The sequence below is a fragment of the Zeus faber genome, assembly GCF_960531495.2.
Source record: "Zeus faber genome assembly, chromosome: 17".
Lineage (NCBI taxonomy): Eukaryota > Metazoa > Chordata > Actinopteri > Zeiformes > Zeidae > Zeus > Zeus faber.
Genome location: NC_137204.1, coordinates 14,990,526 through 15,013,364, shown reverse-complemented (window position 1 = coordinate 15,013,364; position 22,839 = coordinate 14,990,526). Strand labels below are relative to the sequence as shown.

At 43.4% G+C, this 22,839-nt stretch overlaps 1 protein-coding gene across 1 annotated transcript; it reads right to left on the bottom strand.

The window, feature by feature from the left end:
- Positions 1 to 1,707: 1,707 nt before the first annotated feature.
- Positions 1,708 to 20,712, bottom strand: tbx5a (T-box transcription factor 5a). The gene is made up of 9 exons (XM_080018037.1): positions 20,348 to 20,712; positions 19,586 to 19,747; positions 19,041 to 19,135; positions 17,374 to 17,493; positions 15,547 to 15,694; positions 9,518 to 9,670; positions 6,926 to 7,017; positions 5,141 to 5,373; positions 1,708 to 4,667 (listed from the first exon to the last, which is right to left on the bottom strand). The coding sequence occupies exons 2-9, from the start codon at positions 19,733 to 19,735 to the stop codon at positions 4,075 to 4,077; spliced, it is 1,584 nt and encodes a 527-aa protein (XP_079874163.1). The 5' UTR covers positions 19,736 to 19,747; positions 20,348 to 20,712; the 3' UTR covers positions 1,708 to 4,074.
- Positions 20,713 to 22,839: the final 2,127 nt, after the last annotated feature.

Below are 22,839 nucleotides of genomic sequence, written 5' to 3'. Positions count from 1 at the left end.
TAACGGGCCCAAAGTGTGCTAAGAAAAAAATCCCGAGACCATTACACCACCACCACCAGCCTGGACTGTTGACACAACAGGTTGGGTCCATGGATTCATGCTGTTGGCGCCAAATTCTGACCCTATCATCTGTGTGCCTCAACAGAAATCGAGATTCATCAGACCAGGCTACGTCTTTCCAGTCTGCAACTGTCCGGTTTTGGTGAGCCTGTGCCCACTGCGGCCCCAGCTTTCTGTTATTGTCTGACAGAAGTGGAACCCGAACGTGGTCTTCCGCTGTTGTGGTTCATCCGCCTCAAGGTTCAACGTGTCGTGCATTCTGATATGTTTTTCTGCTCATCGCAACTGTACAGAGTGGTTATCTGAGTTACCGCCGCTTTTCTGTCAGCTCAAACCAGTCTGGCCATTCTCTGTTGACCTCTCTCAACAACAAGGCATTTCCAATTTTTTTTGTTTCTCGCACCATTCTGAGCAGGCATGTGCCGGGGGGGGGGGGGGAGCCTTGATGTCCATGGTGTTCTTTTTATCAGGTGCACTCGAAGTGAGATTTCAAACCAGATTTTCTGGTTGAGATCTGAAAATTCATGTGGAATTCGTCCTCGTGGGCGCCCGCGATCTGCGCTCCGCTGTGCGTTCCCGTGCCTCCAAATAAACAAATGAAAACAGTGTGGTCCGTTTCCTTATAGAATGAAACAAAAAATCACTGCATGTTACGGGGACAATCAACCCTCTCCATTGAGAGATTGTCTAGAGTGGCAAAATGGGCTGGTTCCATGTGCATTTTCTTTTCTACTTTGAGCACCTGACCCTCTTGACGTCTCTGCACGGGGCTGATTCTGTGTAAACTCTAGAGACTGTTGCGTGCGAAAATCCCACGAGATCAGCAGTTACAGAAATACTCAAACCAGCCCGTCTGGCACCAACAATTATGCCACGGTCGAAACCACTGAGAACACATCTTTTCCCCCATTCTGATGGTTGATGTGGACATTAACTGAAGCTGCTGACCCGTATCTGCATGATTTTATGCATCGCAATCCTACCACATGATTGGCTGATTAGATGATGACATGAATAAGTGGGTGTACAGGCGTTCCGAGTAAAGTTCCATTATAAAGTTTCTTGTCATATCTGACTATGATTTACAGTATATATGTACTTTAAATACACAAGGTAAACACTGTCACTTGATACCTAAGCAAACAACCTGTCGCCTAATATTGTTCACCACTCAACTGCGTCAATATGAATAATAAATACAGACATACCTGCTCCTCCTTCCTTCCCCGAACTGCGACATAAACACACACGCGTGCACACACACACACACACACACACACACACACACACACACACACACACACACACACACACACACACACACACGCACACACACTTGTGGGGGTTTAAACCCCTTCAGGAGTAAGCGTTGGCTAGACTGCAGACTTTTAATGGAAACAATCAAGTGCAATTAGTTGCTGCAAACAAACTGCGTTTAATTGCTACGGCGAAGACGCCGGCTCTTTAAAGACTTCCTTTCAAGTACATAAATGAGCAAACCCTCGATACATGCTTCATGTCGTCACTTGGTTGACATTGACAGACAAGCGTCCGGTATTTTCTTTTCCTCAGTTTTACACTAAAACGATCCCCACCGATGAGCAGACTGAGCCGATGAACAAACTTTTGAATGAATCAGAACGGGCAGAATGTTTGTTTGAATTTATTGATTTTTTTTTCTGTAGATTTATGTACACATATGTATTTACAGAGAGGTTCATGTCTTTCAATCTTAATAAACACCCCATGACAACTGTATAGCGACGGCCTGTTTTCTATTTAGGTCCGACATACAAAATCGAAAAGGGACCAACTGACAATTTTCCTCCTTGGTACATGCAGGAAAAAAAAAAACTTGATTTACATGACTGAAAAAATAAATAAATACTGTCGACAAATTATGTTACGTATCATCTACAAATATTTAAAAAAATTAGTCTTTGCCAATATGTTAAATTGACTTCCACTGTACAACATGTCCATGTAACATTTGGCGATTCCCCGTCAGACTATGTTCTCTTCACGACGTTGCAGTCAGCAGTTGATTTGCAACGTCTGACTTCATGGTGCGTTCCCAAAACTCGGATTTCTTTTACTGTGTCTACACACAGACTGCTTAGGCCAGGTGTAGATCAAAAGCTACTGCACTTATAGTAGTCAAACCTGGACTACATTATATTAAGAAGCCCAAAAAGCATTTAAAACACTATCTCAGGTTTGATCTACACCTGGTCTTAAGTGGTCTGTGTGTAGAGAAAGGAGTCCAATCCGAGGATTTTGAATGCACCGTGAAGTCAGACGCTGCAAATCAAACTGCTAACTTCTTCTGCGTGTTTACTCCAATATACATTACATTATAAGAACCACAGTCTGTCCCTTCTAATACGCTCTCCTTCTTCTTGTAAAATAATGGTTAATTTAGCTTTTGTTTGAACTGAAAGAAGTGCCATTTTTTTAATTCATGAAAGAAAAATATTGATAAACAATATAAAAAAAAAAAATTAAGAAATTATCGCTAAGAGGAAAACATGGTACAACAGGTAACACTTCTTATTAAAATGTCCGCTTACATAAAGATATGTGTGATCCCTTTTAACATTTGCACTTGAATCGTCCGGGAGTTGTGTCAAGACGCCAGGAAAATGTTTGTGGTGTTTTAGCTTTGTGGTCCTACTATAATCACGATATATAAGACGCTTTGTACCGCCACAGTTATTGTCCTGATATCAAACCATTTAGAGCCAGAATCAATGTAAAGAGCGACATTCAAAATGCGTTTTTGTTCAAAAATAAATTCAACTTCCTTCTTCTTCCCATGAAACAACCTGTTCGACATTTGAACATATAGTCAGGTAGGTAATTCACTTAAAAGTTGTTTTTGTAAATCAATGCAACTTGACATGCGTTGTCAGCTTTTAATGTTGTGTGTTTTTATTGTACTAGTGATCGATAGGTCACACTTCATCCGTAGGGTTTGCACTGCATTCTGTAATCGAGTCTTTGTCTACAGGGACATTATAATATAATATAATCTGCACCTTTTTTTGTTGATAAGTGTGATTTGATTGTACGCTTTAATGAACGTATCCAATGACCGAACCTCTTATTCAATTTCAAGTGTGCTTTTCACATAGAGAACGTTCGACCGTCATAGTGATATTACCACATTCCATCATTAACACATTGAATATCACCTCAATATCTTCTATAACCAGATTAAATGTTGCACGTGACTCATGAAACTAAGATATGTTGTGCATGTGAATAGTCACTGATGGGACGCCCAAATGAATCTGTGGAGAACAGAGTAGGAAACTACAAATACCCAAAACATACTGTATGTACAGTACAGTACGTACCCTATTTCTTTTTCTCTTTTTCTAGCAATATCTTTCACTTAGAGCATTTTTGCTACGAATCAAGTTAACTACGAAAGCCTAACACAAAATGAGATAGAAAATCAAGCTAATATAATGTAAGACAAAAATTCAATTTTTTTTTTTTTTTACAAGATATCTAAGACATGTACAGCTCTACAAAACAAATGAGTTTTGGATGAAGATAAAAGGTCAAAACTCATTTCGGTCATGATTCAAACATCGAGATCCAAAACTTGCCACCACAAAACCAACGGGGGTGAGGGTCGGACTCTCTGTAAAGTTACCGCGGCAATTCCATCCGTCGGGGTCTAGCGGAGGCATTTACATTGTGTTTACAACGTTGGAACTCCAGAAGTCTTTATGTAAGCTGTCCTCCATCTTTTCCTTCCTCTCGCTTCCGATAGTCGCCCATAAGTACAGAGACTGTGTTAACAGGTTACATGGTGAGACGCGTGCTCTCCTAGGGAACATTATATTCAATGTCCACACAAAGGCCACTATTGTCACTATAATGAACAGTCATACCATCATCCAGAAATATAAATAGAGAATTTATCTAAAGCCCCTGCCTGATTTTGGTCCGTTCCTTAATTTAGCAGTTTAAGATCTCCGACTGTCGTCGCCGGAGACGGCTTTAACTATTTTCGTTCCACTCCGGCATTATGCTGACGCTGTGCACCGCGTGGTACTGGTGTGGGGACAGTGTACGCGGGATGCCGTGGGAGTACAGGTATTCATTCCCCTGCAGCCCGGCCGTGGGCGACTGGATCCCGGCCGCGGGGCTGCACTGTCGGCCCAGAGTCTGGTGGGTCATGGACCCCTGGTACATGGCCGCGTGGTGGGCGTCGCCCAGCTGCGGGGACGCGTGACCCCCTACTCCGCCCAGTCTGGACACCAGCGACCCCGAGGTGAAGTGGGCCGAGAAGTGCTGGTAGGGGAGCCGCTCCATGGGCTGCATGGTGGTGACGGAGCAGCTCCCGTACGGCGAGACGCTGGCCCAGGTGTTGCAGCTGATGTCCTCCAGGCTGGGAACGGGCTCGGCGCCCTGCGACGCGCTGGCGTACATGCAGGCCTGCCGCTGGCTGGACTCGCTGCGGTACGGCCCGCCCGCCAGGCCCAGACCCTGGGGGTAGCCCACGGGACGGTAGTAATGGTCCTCCTCACTCGACGAGCTCTCCAGGTAGACTTTCTTGTAGTTGTGGTCGCCTGAGTGACAATCGTCTTCCACTGCGAAAGAGAATGACGACAGGTGTCGGGTTACCTCGCGGAATCCTTCACTGCTCCTCTAATGACGCATGCAAAAATGATGTATTTGCATGACGGACTGGGATTTAATTTAACATCACATTTCGGAATGCCGTTGGAATTATTTCCTGACCGTTGCGACATCATAAAAAAATGATTCCAATTTCTCCAACTGTAACTGCAATTCTTCTTTGCAGGACACACAGACGGCCTGGAAAATCCCCCCCGTATCATTTGTACCCAATTCATTTTAAAAACAGCCAAGAACAACATCGACAGAGCAGGTTTGCAATTCGCTGTATGGCTCCAAGGCTTTTCGAGAGGGTTGAAGGCCTGGGCTCCCGTTAAGATTTACGTCTGCGACATCCCCCTATCAAAACATGCCCTTGACCTCCGGAACATAGAGGCTATTTCAGTCGTTTCTGTCTGAAAAAAATTCTAGGGCGTGAAAGTACCCTTTCGCTTGATGCAGTGGTAGTCCTGGCCGTGCTCGTGCGGTAGAGGGTAGGAGCCGGACTGGGGCAGCAGATCCTGTGAGGTGCTTGTGACCCCATTCTCACACTGGGAGTACTGGGGGCCCAGGGAGCTGGGGGTGGCCAGGCCCTGCACCTCCCCGCTGAACGGGCTCTGGCTCGTACCGACTCTCTGGCGCACGGTGCTGCGCGGAACTACTGGATACTCCTTGGTACTGCACACGCGCACACACACACACAAACACGCACGCGCGGGCACACACAGACACACACACACACACACACACACACACACAGACACACACACACACACACATAGAGGAAAGTTTTTTTTATGCAGTGGCCTCTTTTTGATACTTCATACCCGTATTACGATGGTACATCTTGTCATCTGCACTTACTAATATATACATCCATGCCTTTCCATTTTCAAAGGTCACACACCGCATTCAACTTTTCGGAGCCACACCCACTTAGAACACACTGAGAGACATTGGTCAGGGGAAATCCCTTTCCAGTGAAAGGTTTTTTTGTTTTTTTCCCCCCCCATTTGAAGCATTGAATGGCTTTTGCAATAAGCTTTGCCTGACCGGTTGTAACTAGGAGCAGACGTGCGTATCTCCATGTATTAGCCAGGACAGGACCTCTGCGTGGAAGAAGGATGGTGTGGTTTTGGGCTCTCACCAAGCTCAATTTATTTATACATTTCTTTAGATTTGAAAAGGATTTTTCTTGCACATGGCGATATCTTTTCGCATGTATGTATGTATGTATGCATCGACCTAAATTTGGGTTTCATTTGGTTGACATAAAGTAAACTTAACAGCGTTATCAAAAAGCATTTACGACAAAAATGTCTGAGCGGAGGACTTAATGGAACCGAGACGCAATTCTAGCGCTGTGTGGACGGTCCCGCACTGCTCTTCCACTTTTCATTTCAGATCTAACAAGTCTTTATTTTAGTGTGCACAACGTTGCCGGCTGTTCAAAAGGGGGGTTAAGATGTTCAAAACCAGATTTTCTTCTTTGAAAATGTGTTTTCCACTCAGTATGGACCCAAGTTCTATCCCTCATCTGGACTGAATAATAGAGAGAGAGAGAGGGGAGAGCGAGGGGGAGTGAAAGGGAGGGATGGGGAGAGGGAGAGGGAGGGAGTCAGAGAGAGACAGAGAGAGAGAGAAAGTGAAAGGGGGGGATAGGAATAGGGGGAGGGCGAGAGAGAGAGAGAGAGAGAGAGAGAGAGAGAGGGAGAAAGATGTGGTTGTATACTTCCTTGGCTGCTGAACCAAGCCTTCCCCAAGTCAACGCACGTACGCACACACTCGCACGCACACATGCACACACACACACACACACACACACACACACACACACACACACACAAGGAGAGCAGTGTGGTGGGGAGATGTTGCGCTGGTGCTTCAGAAACGCTGCCAGATCAGCCATAAAAGTCTTCGACATGAACACTGGCGTGATATCAAGAACTACACTTACATCACTGAAAATAACACTCATAACTGCATTTAATTTAAATGAATGAAGGATTACACGGGGTCTTGTTTTGTGACATTACGGCCAGGGTGTCAGTAATCCCTATCTAATTGTGGTCAAATTTATCCGGTTGTCCATTCGGCATTATTTACGTTGGGTAAGTCTGAGCGTGGATATATAAGATTGTCAAACCACGACAAGAAATGGATTGTAAATGCAATGTCGACTTGGAGGTGAATAACTCCCACATATGGTGAGTTTGTGCACTATCGGTACCTTTGCATTCTAGACATCCGGTGCAGTTCCATGTCATCGCTTCCACGGAAACCTTTAGCAAATGGGTTGTTCTCAATCTTTAACTGGGTAATCTGTAAATGCAAGGACATGACACGACAACAGCAAAATCATATTATTTAACACCCGCTTCTGAGAAAATAGTGATCTTCTGTAGCTTACAAATGCATGGAAAAGCTCACTGAAAAAAATGAGATTTATTTTGTAGTTTGTAAATCATCTTTAATCGACTAAGATAACTGTACTGAAATTACTAGGATTTTCTTATTTTATTCGACGATCAAATTGCAATTATGATATATCCCAACAAAGAAATAGTGCATGTTGAGTTTTGAGAACGGGCCCAAAATAATAACCTAATAATCCCGACGAGGTTCAACTAAATCCAGGGACACCCCCACATAAACAGTGGTTTGGCAGGTAACAGTCGGCAGCTCTTTCATACTTCCAGCTTTATTCTGACAAGACTCAAAGACCGACACTTTCGCCAAATCTTGTTGAACGCTCCTTGTTAAGACACATTGATAGCGTCTCGTTAATACAAACCGCTTAGTCGAGAGCCCACATGGTGTCTTTACATTTTGGATAAAAAAAAAATCGTCTGGAAGGAGATATTTCCACGTTTGCAATATGAGTACCGACGACAGATTCATCAACTAATTCGAATTCTGGCCTTATTGACTCGAGAACTCAAAATCATTCGAAAAAAAAAGAAACAAAAAAAAAACCAAACAGATGGAAATGTGTATATTATATGCTATCGAATATTTTAAAGCACTCAAAACAATTATGCGCAGACGCGAAATACTAAAAATAAAAAAGAAAGCCTAGGCTGTGGAAAAACTTTTCACCGTGAACGATTTTAGCATTGTAGCGTAAATCTTTTATGTTTCTTTTATATTTGTAGAAATTGTAGAAAATAAATAATGATAATAATAATAATAATAATGATAATAATAATAATAATAATAATAATAATAATAATAATAATAATAATAATAATAATAATAATAATAATTATCATGAATCAATGCTTCACTAGAACGAAAGATATGGGCTATGCCTTGGAGTCATTAGTTTACATCTATACACATTTTAGGTTGAGAAATCTGTGAAGCCAACATTTCTTTTTCCGCTTCTCTCAATTGATGTGGCGCATCTTCATTTCTCAATTTCAAGTCGAGAACACCCATGAGAAATAACGACTTTTAACAAGTTGAAAATGTGAAATGTTCACCCTTCCTACCCCGCGACATCAGCAACGCGTTTTGCCTTCAACTTGCAGTATTTTGACTGGAAAGCAGAGCGTGACGAACATTTACGAACATTTAAATTCAAATCATTTTTTTTTTTTTTGCAGACGCACGGCAGACGGCGAGGTAATAATAAATGATTGCTTTCTTTTTCTTTCTCTTTTTTTCCCCGTAGGTCTGTCAAGCCCCAATAATTAACCCGCGCAGAGTCGCCATCGCGGGCCTCGATAACAGGTTGGGAAATAATGAACGGTCCCATAAGACTGTCGCTCATTTGGGCTTCCGGTTCCCGGATGAGACACGCGCTTGTGATTGGCTACGGAGCCGTTACCAGTGCGCGACCCCCGCGCGTTATTACTGCGCTATTATCCCCCCGGCCCCTAAAATAAAAACCTGCAGGCTTACAACGGATGTTAGACAGACACTGCTCCAAAATGATTCCTCTGGAGCTTTATGTGCCATACAGGCGCATGTGCAGGTTCAGACAAGTGGAAAAAGTTTCTAGACACCAGTTTCCTCCTTTTCCCACCCGCGCCTCCCAATTTGAATCCAGTGGAATCCATTGAATCTTTTTTCTTTTTTGATCCTGAGGTTCAATGGATGGGAGTGTAAAAAAACAAAAAAAAAAAGTTACGCATCGCCCGCTTTTCCTATGAACTACCTTTTAAAAAGAATAAATGAAAATTCGTATGACGTCCTTTGGTCGTTTTTTATATTTATTGTAATATGATAAATATTTGTATTATTGTTATAATTATTATATTTTTGTTGTTATTATTGTTATTATTATTATAATTGTTACTAATAATAATAAAGTGTGCTATTATTATAATTATTATTATGATTGTTATTCTTCTTCTTCTTATTATGTTATTCGTTTTTGTCCACCAGTAAACATTTAACGGTTTTCTTATGAGCAGAACTTCCTCAACGGGAATTTTTTATTCCTGTCAGAATTTTGTGCGCTACTTATTTTTGTGTGCACCTGCCGCAAACAGTTGTAATTGTCATTTCAAGTGCGTTATACCGTGCCACATTATATTGTTATCCCTTTTCAAAATCAGTCAAAATCAAAATCATTGCCTGGCTTTCCCGGGTAATGGCAAAAAAAAATGGCGTTTAACCACTTAACCAAAGAAATGTACATAAATGTATCTAAGGTTACATACATTTATAGATATTTATCTATATATAATATTTAGTTATATTTTACTGTTTGTTTTTTCCCCACAGGAATGTTCCTGCAGTGCTTTTTTAAATTTATCCTTTGCATATCTCACAATCTAGACAAGACGAACAGTCAGTGTTGTACAGGACTTACCTTGTGGTTCTGGTAGGATGTGACAGCGATGAAGGCCGTCTCTGGGAAGACGTGGGTGCAGAAGGCCGTGTTTTTAGAGCCAAAGCCGTTGTTTTCATCCGCTTTGACTATGTGTATTCTGGGCTGATATTTGTGCATCGAGTTCAAGATGATCTGAAATGAAAAAATATGTTTGCCATCAGAAAAATGTTTGTGTTTTTCTCTTTGTATATATATATATATATATATATATTTATTTATTTATTTTTTATTTTTAAAAATGTTCAACCAAATATATTAACTGTGCATTTCAGAGCTGCGCATTTTGAACAATCCTTAGACAAATTGTGGAAAATAAAGGTTGTAGCAGTTGGAGCAAGTTATAACAGTTGTTTTCGAGTTATTCAGGGAATTATAGGCCAGAATCCCAAAACTTGGCGGGCTCTAAAACATGCGTTTCAAACACATTTTAAAATGTAATTGGACTATTAAAGTGGTAGGTCCAGCGTATTTTAAAACTGCATATGTAAAAGGTGCGGTGCCGTAATCATATACATTCGAATAGTTGTACGCTAAATATATTCACATTTAAACACTTGATAAAATAATCATTCCGGTTTCAAAACAACAGCTCCGAAGCCCCGTCCCAGAACGTCTCCCTCGTCTCCACGACCCAAAAACCGTGCCGTGCAGGGCCGAGCTGAGCCCAGAAAGGAGCCCCGGCGGCTCCCGGTGCGTTCCCATTGGATACGGAGCCCAGCAGGGGCCGAGTTCGTTGCTACCGCGTTGCTATAGTAACAAGACGCCACTATCAGCTGATGACGGCATCCACTAATTTACTATTTCACCATTTACCAACAACATCGAGGTGGAGCACCTGGATTTAGTGCAGGCTTGTTGCATTTGGCTGTTGTAAAAAAGTTCATTCAAAGTAAAGAATTTCACAAAGAGAATATTGAGACTTATTTCAAATAATCCAACTCAAATAATTAAAAAAGGCCTAATATACACTATGAAATAAAAAAACAAAAAACAAAAAAAACAACAACATCATCAGACAACCTCTGGAACGTTTCCCCCGACCAGGAAGAGATTTAATGTTGTTTACTTTAAAGTCCAAAGCTGTACCACATTTTCTTCTCGAAACGTTTTATTTGACCAAGGTTGAATTGCGGTTTCATCGAGACACGAAATGCAACTTATCAGGCTTTCACTTCCTCTCCGGCGTCCCCGGAATATTATTCAAAAAGACGGAATCAAAATGGAGCAAAATGGGTTTATGGGATGCAAAGTAAAAAAAAAAAAATGTTTTTGTCCTTCCTTTTGCTGCATTGATTTTGACCGGACTGGTTGCTTTGATAGATGTGACCATGTTGTCCTGTTGAGGAACCTGCTGGGTGCTCAGTGTTGATGAGGTGAGCGGTCGCTGCCCTGCAGACATTTAAAAGACCTGGTCCTGCACCAAACTTGAGCCCGGGACTCCTCTCATAAAGTCTCCCAATCTGTGAGTCCCAATTATAAATATTTCAGACAGGCCACAGGCCAGTGGCCATCTGCGTTCAGCAATGTATAGGCGTTTATTTTTACATATTAGACCCACCGTATTTAGAGATTATAAGCGTCCGTCTAGCGTCCTCAGCTAAAGTCGTTATAATACCACCCGGTGTCCCACAAACATTATTCCTATCTGTTTTGTTTGCGGTTGTTTTTGTACCTGTCCCTGGATTGAAGCGTGTTGCAAACAAGGCACAGAGGACTGACTTGACCTCTGGCGCCTGTGGGCGGCGTCCTGCTGTACTAAACAGGCGCAGACCCCCGTCGCCGTTCTAACTCACTGAGCACTGGATAGGTTTCGGAAAAAGGAAACGACGAGAAAAACAAGAAAAACAGACTTCGACACACTTTCATGTATTCTGGAGCGAAATAGAAACGGACTGGAGTGACAATATATATCACTCACAGCTTTTTGGGTCATAGCAATTATCATAACATATAATTTTCATATTGAGTTGTCTGTAGAACAAAGTATGTTTTTGACCGGTCCAATTAGGAAAAGTAAATAATAGAGCCTATAATAATAGAGAGCCCAATAAAGAGACTTGTTTAGATTTATTATTCCAATGATATCACACAGACTGTTCATTTACGTTTATTTATAAATACCAAAAACACCGTATAACTCCTATAAATGGAATAATAACTGTAAATTGTGACACAAATAAGAAAACGTGTCAGTCGTTTTGACGGTTAAAACAAATAATGTCTCCAGCCTCATTGGGGTCCAGAGAATTAAGGTTGGAGGCTTTGCTGGGGAACGTTTTGGAACTGAACACGGCGCAGCGGACGAGGTGGGTCTCCTCAGCCGACACGTTCGTCCACGACGAGCCAAAACAGCGACTGGACCAACGGGAACACACAGTAAACGACAACCAACGGCCGCATCGGATTGTTGAGAATATTTGTCACCGAGTCACTTCAGGAGATGCCCGTATCCGATATTCAATCTCGGAAAATGTTCGACTGAAGGACCCCCCTCCCCCCCCCCCCCAAAAAAAAGCGGAGAGGGGCGGGAGACCACCCACCGGGGCCCAGGCGCACGCTCCGGCTCCCCCGGCCCCGGCCGCTGGCCTGCTCGGGGGGCCGAGTATCTCCAACCCCCCCCTCCTCGGCCCCCCCACCGCGGCCGGGTGATAGCATCTGATGATGGTGAGGGATCAGCGCGGGCCCCGAGCCGCTGCCCTCTCGCTTTCAAGTGCCAACCACATCAGAGGCTTCTCCCGGGGCCTCGGGATTATCGGGCTTTGTACACCATCATCTATTGCTCATCTCACACTGCCGCTCCAGCATAAACAGCGGGGCCATCGCACTCCGCGGTCCCCGGGCCCAAACATGTGTGGGGAAGATAGGGGAGGCGGGGGGGGGGGGGGGGGGTGTGTGGGAGCGGGGAAGGAGGGTGGATATACAATGAGGAATATTCCGGAGGAGTTCGGCGAGAGATTAAAGCCGGAGCCTTAAAAAAAGACAAAAAAAAAAAACAACGAAACTCGAGACCAAAACAAATAGGCCGAGTGACTGTGTCAGGACTTCGCGTAAATAACAAGAAGCTCCCCTCGGGAACGCGTGCTTTTTTATTTGTATTTCTTTCTTTCTTAATATTAGGGTCAGAAATCATACCGCACTTTCAACATGCTCGTTTCGTCGGCGATGACAAACGAGATGCGATCCGCCCCACAAAGGGACGTCGACTATTTGAGAAATAGAGTTTACCTTCCACTTGATGACCTCTCAATCCGGGATACACAACGCTATAAAAAAGAAACGAACGAGCTCTGGAGGGGGCGGGGTGGTGTATTCTGCCGGGGCCTTTCCTCCATAACGTCTAGCGTTCGGGAGGCGGGAGGGGGTGGAGAGGGGCGGCGGAGGAGGGGAGGGTGGTGGTGGTGGTCCCGCTCTGTCTGTTGATGTGTGTCTAATTACCAGATATTCCGAGAGGGGGGGGGGGGGGAAGGCTCGGCCTCAGGTCCGTCCTAAATTGGTCCAACCTACATCCCCCGATATGTTTCAGCCTCATGTCTGAGCAATTATAAATCATCGCAGGCTTATTTCAACCAGCTGGACCAACAAGCTGATGGAATATGTTTCTGGCCGGCCACCAGTATTTCATTTATGAATCCCATGGTGCTGTCTCCCAGCACGGAACAGGGCAAGCCAGGAACCACTGCAACAAATCAAAAATGCATTCTGGCTCAGAATTTACAACACTGCTCACATTCCGACTGAGCTCCGATTTCATTATACCAGCTGGGCCTTGGCAAGGCAACAATCACTCTAGGTGCCAAGTGACCAGCGATGGATAGTGTCTTACGGTGTGTGTGTGTGTGTGTGTGTGTGTGTGTGTGTGTGTGTGTGTGTGTGTGTGTGTGTGTGTGTGTGTGTGCGTATGCGCGCGCGCGTGTGTGTTTACGTTGCATGTTTTGGTCTCGGGAATATGCCGAAAGCAGTTTTATTATACGAGCCCTTGCATAACAATCCTCATTTACTCCAATAAATCGGACCTACCGATACAAAACCATCCACAAAAAAAACAAAAACATTATTATTGCTATATTTACCTCAAACAAATAGAACAGCCATTCCTGCCGTAGCAACAACTATACAATTTGAGAGGATATATGCACGATTGATGCATTCAAAGCTAAAAAAAAAAAAAAAAGGAAGGTTCCAAACGGGTTATGGTGGATAATCTCCCTTCTTTCATTGTATTACTGACACATGATGTTATCAATGAACCGTTTAAAAACTTTTCAAATTAAAAGTTAATGAGCTCCGCTGGGCAACAGGAGACTGAGACAGGCAGCAGAACATGTCCACTTCTGCTCAATAACAAACTGCGAGTTTGAAGTTATATTTGAACTGTTGCTAAATAATGTATTTCAGTTGGAACGCAACTAAATTCAGTACTTGCTCAATTGTTCATTGAGTGGTTAGACATATTAATATCATATCACATATCCCAAAAACAACTCTGGCAACACAGTTCAAATTTGAGGGGACCTGATGCCACTTTAGAATAAAGTGCACTGATCAAAATGCGAGCGATGCCTACGTTTTAAGTAGGGCAGGAATCACAAATACTCCAGGCCATACAGCGAGCGTCGAACACTGGGCGGTTAAAGTTAGGAAATGGGCACAATGTCCCTCCCACGGTGTGCATAAAAGAGGGAGTGTGGTTGGTGGTGGTGACGTGGAATTGCTTCTTGCTGTTGTGTTGAAGGTGGCGCTCAACTCCTCTGGACTCTACCTGGCCGCCAGCAGGTTACAGTAAAGCAGGGGCCACGATAACTACCAAAACTCAAGCATCTCCATCCTGGATTCGTTTGCAACAGCGAATGTCATCCAATTGAATAGGGGAATTGGAAAAATAAAGAAACTAGGAGTCTGATTATCAGGCTACTGATTGGTTTATTTTTCCTATCTGTTAAGTCAAATAAGGCATGATCTATATTCTGTGAATAAATCAGACTCTGAAATTTTCACTGAATAAAGAGCATGTCTTGTTCGAGATTGTTGATAGGTTATTGCAAATACGTTATTGTAAAAAAAAAATAAATAAAAAAAAAAATAAAAAAAAAGATAAAATAAATAAATAACGAATTAATTTACTCTGCTTTTGAACTCTTTTTTTTTATCAATTTATTTTGATAATTTGATAATTGATTATGTAAGGGGCTTAAAAGTTTATTTTATTTTAAATCTTTTTCTGGATAGGATTTGAGTGAATTTGTGGAATTACAAAGTCATTATCCAACCTTTTTTATTTTAGAAAATTTTCAATTCAATACATTTTTGATGCGTGTTCCTTCACAATAAGGTTTTGCTGCCCTATAAATAAAACATATAAACCATATATAAAAAAACCAATAGGGTTTCCTCAGTTTGTCAATCTCGTGTGAATGCTATTGGTGTTCAAATATTTAATCTAGCAAAAAACGACATTATATTTTATTAATATATATATATATATATTATATATTTTATATATATTTTATTTTTTTACACAGGTTTTTATCATTTAATTAAAAAATATTTTTAAGGCACGTGCCTCCCCTCAACTTGCAATGCGAACTGCAAATGTTCAAGCAATTGTTAAAAATCAAAAAGTAAATACATGTAAAAATAATGTACAACTTGAGACATTGAAAACGCTACAGAATTATAATATGATTAAAAAAAAAACAAATTACAAAATAAAAAAGAGAAAAAGGTTCAAAGTTCTTTTCTCTGGGGATTTTAAAGGCATGTTTTTCTTCATACCAATGTCTGCCCAACAGCCTGCCCTAAAATACACTCTCTTTGTTCCCTTTTTGGGGATTTGCACATTCCCATGAGACACTGGATTGAACTATCTGGCTGGCATTCCATTCCTATTAAATTGAGATAATATGAAACTAAACCAAGCATGGAAACTCACTGCCTGAGGCGGAATACTCTTCCTATATAACTAAAATAAATACAGCAGGTGACTGGATAACCAGGGTCTGTGAACCTACGTGTCCGAAGGGATCCAGGTGGTTGTTGGTGAGTTTCAGCTTCTGAAAAGAGACAAGCTGCCTCATCCAGTGCGCCCCGGTGGCCGGGGAGTCCGGGTGCACGTACAGCCTCCCGGGCATCGCGGGCTCGGCCTTCCCGGTCACAGACCTGGATCACAGCAGCACAACGACACAGTAAGCGCCTCGGACCGGGACGCACGCACGGCACCCGGCACGGCAATCAACTGGTGGCCCGGGGGCCAAATGCGGCCCGATAAAGGTGAACTAGCAATAAACTAAAAAAAAAACAACAAAAACAAAACAAAAAAAAAACTCACACCACAAACTCGACTGATTGTCCTCCAATAAAAATAAGTTTTCCCCTGTAGTCCCGCCCATTGACGGCTCAACCAATTACTATTTGTGCACCAAATGTCTGTCAAACTACTATTATTGTCTTAAATAATCTGGCATTGTGCCTGTGCTATGTAGTTTCTAAACACAGGACCGAGTGGGGAAAACACATTGATAAAAGTGACAAAATGGTCCAATATAGTTCATAGCTGGATTAATGCGAAAAAATAAATGGCCGAAGTCATAACAAAAAAAAAACAAACAAACATACAGCGGGACTATACAACTTTTTTTTTTAAGCGCAATACCAAAGACACAGCTGTAATACTTCAACGATGTTGGTGTCCCCGATCTGTCTACCGCGTGGGGAGGCCCGATCAAAATATTATGAATGATGTTATTCATAACTCCCGTCAGCAGCATGCGCTATGTGCCTCTGTCCTTTGACGTGACGCGTGACGAGCGCCTCGTCGGCGGAATCTAAACAACGGTGCACTCAAACGGGCCTCAAATGTCGCGAACGCTAAAGATGCTTTCTTTCCCTTGTCAAAGTCGACGTCGCGCCATCGACGTGTAAGCGCATTCAACTGTGCGTTAAGCTGCGCAACGCAATCCGGCGATTAAAGTAGGTCAACGGGGCGCATTTGGGGGAGCTTGACGTAAACGGTGCGTATTTCCTGCGGGTCACTTTAGAGCGCGGTAATTTGTCGCCGGTGACCGTTGTTTTCCATCCGCTGTAGATCAAGAGAGGCATTAGTTCCACAACATGCTTTGGTCAGTCGGGTCATTATCGGCGGTATCGGCATGTGATCATCCTCTTTAAGTATCCCTCATTGAGAGGCGCTGACCCAAACCGGGCATCCCTGACCAAGGTTACAAAGATCGACATGACACTAAACAAATAGGCGTGTTCCCGTCCCGCTGACGTAAAAAGGGGGGATCGTGTTGTGCTATGCATCCGGATTCAGACGCCACTAAAATTGTTTTCTGCACAGAAAAAAAAAAAAAAAAAGAAAATCCCCTGCAGACTTCCAAAAATCTCATATGGTACCCCATTTGAAAAACCAAATGTCTAATTCACCAGAGTACAACATGTTTGATTATGGCTGGGCGATATATCGATATCATATCATATCGGGATGTTCGACCAGACACGTATGGGATTTTTTTTTTTTGGTCATTGTAACAAAGTTAAATGTTGTATTTAATGTTTACTCTGCATTAAAGTAAAGTAATCATTTTTTTCTGAACCCCCAAAAATATCACGTGAATTTATGGACGTCAATGTAGCGGTCAAATATCGTGATATTCGATTATCGATACTTGTATACCCGAGTGTGTGTGAAAGTAAAGATCGAAGCAAGCAGCTTGGGGGCCCAGGCGGGGGAATCCAATAGTCCAAAATGTCTCGCGTATGGAGTAAATGGCCTAAATATGAATAGTCGTCCATGCAAAGGTGATATTCGCACCCCAGAACGAGATAGTTTTACGTACCATTTATTATCGGCGAATTTGTAGCGATGGTCGTCCGCAGGCACAACATCCATCAGGAGTATATATTTAGTTTTGGGGTTTAGTCCAGTGACCTTCACTTTGAAGCTGGGAAACATTCGCCTGGGGGGAAAAAAAAAATGCAATTAGAAAATGTTTAGTATGAACGTGCAAAATAAATAAGATAATGGCGTTTTTATTCTAGCAAAGGTACCCGGGTGGAATCATTCAAAGTCAATATCTGAGCGTTGAGAACGTAAACCCCCTGGTGAGTATTTTAGATGACGATCGATTAAAACTGCTGCTCTTGTTCAATTCAGCGGCGAGGGATATCCCTTTTTTCCCCCCACTTACATTTTATAACAATACATTGGTATTTTTCTACACTTGGAAACAATGTTCGTTTGGAAGCTGCCGTCCAATAAAACAGGCCTTTTCTAAATAGGCGTTTCTCTTTATTCCATTATGAGTAATAATTTAGTTAGTGAATATTTGGCAGAAGGGTCCATTTATATTCAAGCAGGCAGAAAAGACCTTGGAAGTCCGTCCAGTATAATCTGTGACTGGTTATGTCTGATCTGGCGGGCACGCGGCGGCATCAGCAACGCGATTAAAGAGCGAAGGATGAGACGTTAAGGAGATAAATCACATGCATAATACATAATAGTCGCGCAGGCCCGAAATGTATAAGCACATGGCTGCGGGAAATAACACGAATTAAGACATGTGCTTCCCCGCGGTTCCAAGACAAATGAAATGAGACACTGACACTCACGGGGACATTGAAGGATTGCTCCGGCGATTAATAAATAATAAACACAGCAGACGGACTATTGCACATAATTCAAGTTCGCACTCGGACCAGATCCACCCCGAGGGCTGACGCGACGCCGCCAACGCTCGCGGCCTACGCGTTGGATACGCGTTGCGCACGCGCAGTTCTTCAACACCAGTATCTCGATAAGAAATGTGATTGTTACAAACACGCGTCGTCTAATTTAACGCGACGCCTTTTTTTTTCTTCTTAAATGTAATTATTGTACTGCAATGTAAATAAGTTCCGCACGCAACAAGTTGGCCACGTGTAGTAAGTCAATGTCTACTAAAATAAATACAAAAAGTTGACTTAAATAGACGTTAAACAGCCGTCCTGTTTCAAAGCCAGTCCGCTCTTGTAAATATTTTTTCGTGGCATTTATTCTCTCAAAACGAGTTCAATGAGGTAGAGTTGAGTGTCAGAGTCGCCCCGAGGATTCCCCATTCTACTGAGGTCAGAAAAGCTAAACGTGCACTTATAGCGCAGTGGTGACGGGCCGACGCTGCGACGCATCAAGTCCTATTCAAGAAAAAAAAAATCCAAATAGGCCCAAATTACATGAAAAACTCACTGTGACGCATCGGTCCAGTGCAAACCAAAAAAATAATAATTATAATTGAAAACAATACAAATAAACAGCCGCAAAACTTAAGAACTATCCCCTCAACTACCTTTATTATCATCATCTTTATTATATTTATTTTTACTTATTATTATTATTATTATTATTATTATTATTATTATTATTATTATTATTATTATTATTATTATTATTATTTACATTTTTTTTTTTTTTACAATTCATCAAATTCACCTAAATACGACGCACACTATGTACTTCGTGTTCTCTTACCTCCCCGCTTTGGTAATGATCATCTCGGTCCCCACCTCGTGAAACTTCATCCACAGTTCCCTCTCGTGCAAGTAGACCTTGATTCCCTCCATTCCCTTGGAAAGAAAACATCCAAGTGGCTACCCCGTGGCTCTGACAAAACACCCCAAATCACCGCGAACAAACGTGGACATATCGGAGCCTATCTTTCCATAATGATATGACATTTTTGATTCATAGAAGAAAAAAAAAACGGCGAATCTACAAAACACTATTAAGAAGGAATATGAATAATTTGGATAAACAATCCACTGTATTGTAGTTTCAGAGGGACATTAAGTTACTTGCGCGCAACCTAACTTATAGTAGCATATTTGGCATGGCCTATAATTTAAATTGTGTGTGTGCGTGTGCGTGTGTGTGTGTGTGCTTGTGTGTGTGTGTGTGTGTGTGTGTGTGTGTGTTTTTATTATTTTTTTACTTTTCTGCTAAAATTGTACGGGGCCCAATGACGCCCCGCCTGGGCACGTTGAGGCAGCGAAGCCGCAGCCGAAGAAGAGGCTCACCTGTTGGATATAAGTTGTCTGCGATGACGGAGACTTGCTGGAGGCTCCATTCTGCTTCTCTGCTTTGGACTCTCCGAGCTGCTCCCGGGGCTCCGAGCCGCCGGGGGAGTTTTGGAGGGCGAAGGAGCTTTCCTCTGGCTGCGCCTGCATGATGTGACGATCCTAATGGGGTGGGAAGAGCGGAGGTCCATTTTCAATGCAGGGGGATAAGACTATACGCACACACAGACACACACAGACACACAGACACACAGACACACACACACACACACACACACACACACACACACACACACACACACACACACACACACACACACACACACACACACACACTAAGAGTTTGTTTTATTGCATTTCTTATTGATTTGCATCCTAATGTAGCTTACACCACGTGTGTACTTTGACAATAACTAATTCAATGATTACTACTACTACTACTAATTAGTAATCCACTGTAAACACACGCACGTGTTGGAGAGCTGTGGAACTTGTTCAATTTGCATTACGGTCAGGAGCGAGCAGCCTTTTAAGAAATGTATTTAGGAAACAGGACTTGTAGCCTGCATCTTCCTATCCCCTACCTATGGAGGTGAAATGTAAAGTCGCGTGTGGCAACACGCACGTGGATGGCACATGCAGACCTGGACATTGAAGAACCATCGCTTTGGTGGAAATTAAACGCGTCGATCCAGTGTTTTCATTAAAACGGGCGGCCTGCAGCTCTCTCAGCGGAGGGGTGTTGGGGGTTGGTGGTCTTACCTTCCCAGTGTGCGTGTTAAGCGCTGAACTTCCACGGATGGTTTAGAGATCCCGTCCTAAAAATCACAATGGCTGTATATTCCAAAGCGCGGCGGTGGCGGTGGTGGTGGTGGTCAGCGCCGTGCCCCGCATCATCTCCGCGCATATCCCCCCACCGAGTCCCGGGGTTTCGAGATTTGGGCTCGGAGCCCGACGCGACGGCGGAGCTCGAAGACGAAGACGACGGCGGGAAAGGAGGGAGGGAAAGGGGAGTGGGTGGGGGGGTGGGGGGGGAGGGAGGAGAGACCGAGCGGGGAATGGAGCTCCTTCCTCCGGGGCATTCAGAGCGCTCTCCCCGGTGCCCGATCGCGCATTTTACCGCTGAGGACCGGAGTGAAGCCCGCTCTGATAGCGCGTAGCAGTGTAGCCGCGTCCCAGGAGGAGCAGGTCCGTCAACCCCATTCTCCCCTCCCTCTCCCTCCCTCCCTCCCTCCCCCTCCCTCTCCCTCTCCCTCCTTCTCTCTCTCTCCTTCTCTCTCTCTCTCTCTCTCTCTCTCTCTCTCTCTCACGGTCTCCCCCCCCCCCCTCCAGGCCTCCACTACGCGCATCAATGACCGACTGTGCTCTCCGCGCGAGCGAGGCGGAAGCGCGCGGTCTTTCACGAGCGCTGTGGGTTTTTTTGGGGTTTTTTTTCTGCGCGCGTGCGCGGGGGTGGGTGGGTGTGGGTGTGGGTGTGGGTGTGGGGGGCAGCCCGCGCGTGACTCGCATTGGTCTGCCCCCCCCCCCCCCAAAAAAAATAATAACGCGTGCGTGCGTACGCGTGAGCGCGTGTGTGTGAGCGCGCGCGTGTTTTTTTTTTTTTGTTGTTGTTTTTGAACACCTTTAATACTCACCGGACGCTTTTATAAATATTTGGGCTGATCGCGTTGTATTTCTCCGCCCGCTGCTGTTTCCATATCTGCTCCGGTCGAGCGTATGAATCCGAAGCGAGCGAAACGTTTGAACAAATTCAACATTCGATCCGGTCGCCGTGTCGCTCTGGGTATGCCGTTTCAGAAGTTTGTTTTCAAACCTTGAAAACCCCGATCGCTGCGTGATACCAACCCCCCCCCCGTCTCAATAGGCATGCCTTTCGTGAACACCTCTGCCGTTTTGTTTCAACGTCTCTTCCGTTTCGACCCCGCAATCGACTCGCATTATCCCCTCGATTTTAGACATGTTCTGAGTCAATAAGGATCATGAAAATGTAGGGCTGGAAACGTATATTATTTTTTGTGCTCTTCAACCCTTCGCCCCTGCATCCAAGATTCATCAATTTAGCGGATTTTTTTTTTTTTTTTAATTGTCATTTTTAAGCATCCGCATGACTCTACGAGCTTCCGGCGGCATTCCGACTGGCTGCCAATGCGCGTGACGCGAGCCTCGGCGAGTCACGTTGGGTCCTGAAGGACTCCGCGGCCGAGGCGCGGGGAGGGGAGAGCGCGACGAGCGGGACGCGGAGGCGGCTTGCGCGGGGGCTCACACGCGTGTGTTGGGCTGCTCCGCGTCCGGGAGTGGAACTGTGCTCCACGCTGCAGATACCGGCGGCGCTGCCGTGTCACAGAACACCCGCGACGGGCACAACGACATGGCCCCGGACGATAAGGACAAATAAAGTTGTATCTGTAAAAATGGTAATGATTAAGTTGTATTTATAAAGTTGTAATAATAAAGTTGTACCTGTAAGGTTGTAATGACAAAGTTGCATCTGTAAAGTTGTAATAATAAAGTTGAATCTGTAAAGTTGTAATAATAAAGTTGCGTCTGCAAAGTTGTAATAATGAAGTTGCATCTGCAAAGTTGTAATAATAAAGTTGCATCTGTAAAGTTGTAATAATAAAGTTGCGTCTGCAAAGTTGTAATAATAAAGTTGCATCTGCAAAGTTGTAATAATAAAGTTGCATCTGTAAAGTTGTAATAATAAAGTTGAATCTGTAAAGTTGTAATAATAAAGTTGCGTCTGCAAAGTTGTAATAATGAAGTTGCATCTGCAAAGTTGTAATAATAAAGTTGCATCTGTAAAGTTGTAATAATGAAGTTGCATCCGCAAGGTTGTAATAATAAAGTTGCATCTGTAAAGTTGTAATAATGAAGTTGCATCCGCAAGGTTGTAATAATAAAGTTGCATCTGTAAAGTTGTAATAATGAAGTTGCATCTGTACAGTTGTAATAATAAAGTTGTTATTATAAAGTTGTGTTTTTCATTCGATTATTTTGGGACATATTTTGACCCAGATTCCGTCCAAGCGGTAGGCCTATATTAGGCAATACGAAATGAAGGCCTATGTTCTGACCTGTTGTGGGAATTTGAAACGAAACTTTTCATATCAGGCAAATTTTCAAACATGGTGATTCATATCAGAATGTGTCTCGACTCCTGAGTTTTGAAAGTTTTGTCACCTCTCTCTCTTTCTTAACCACACGCACACGCACACGCGCGCGCGCGCGCACACACACACACACACACACACACA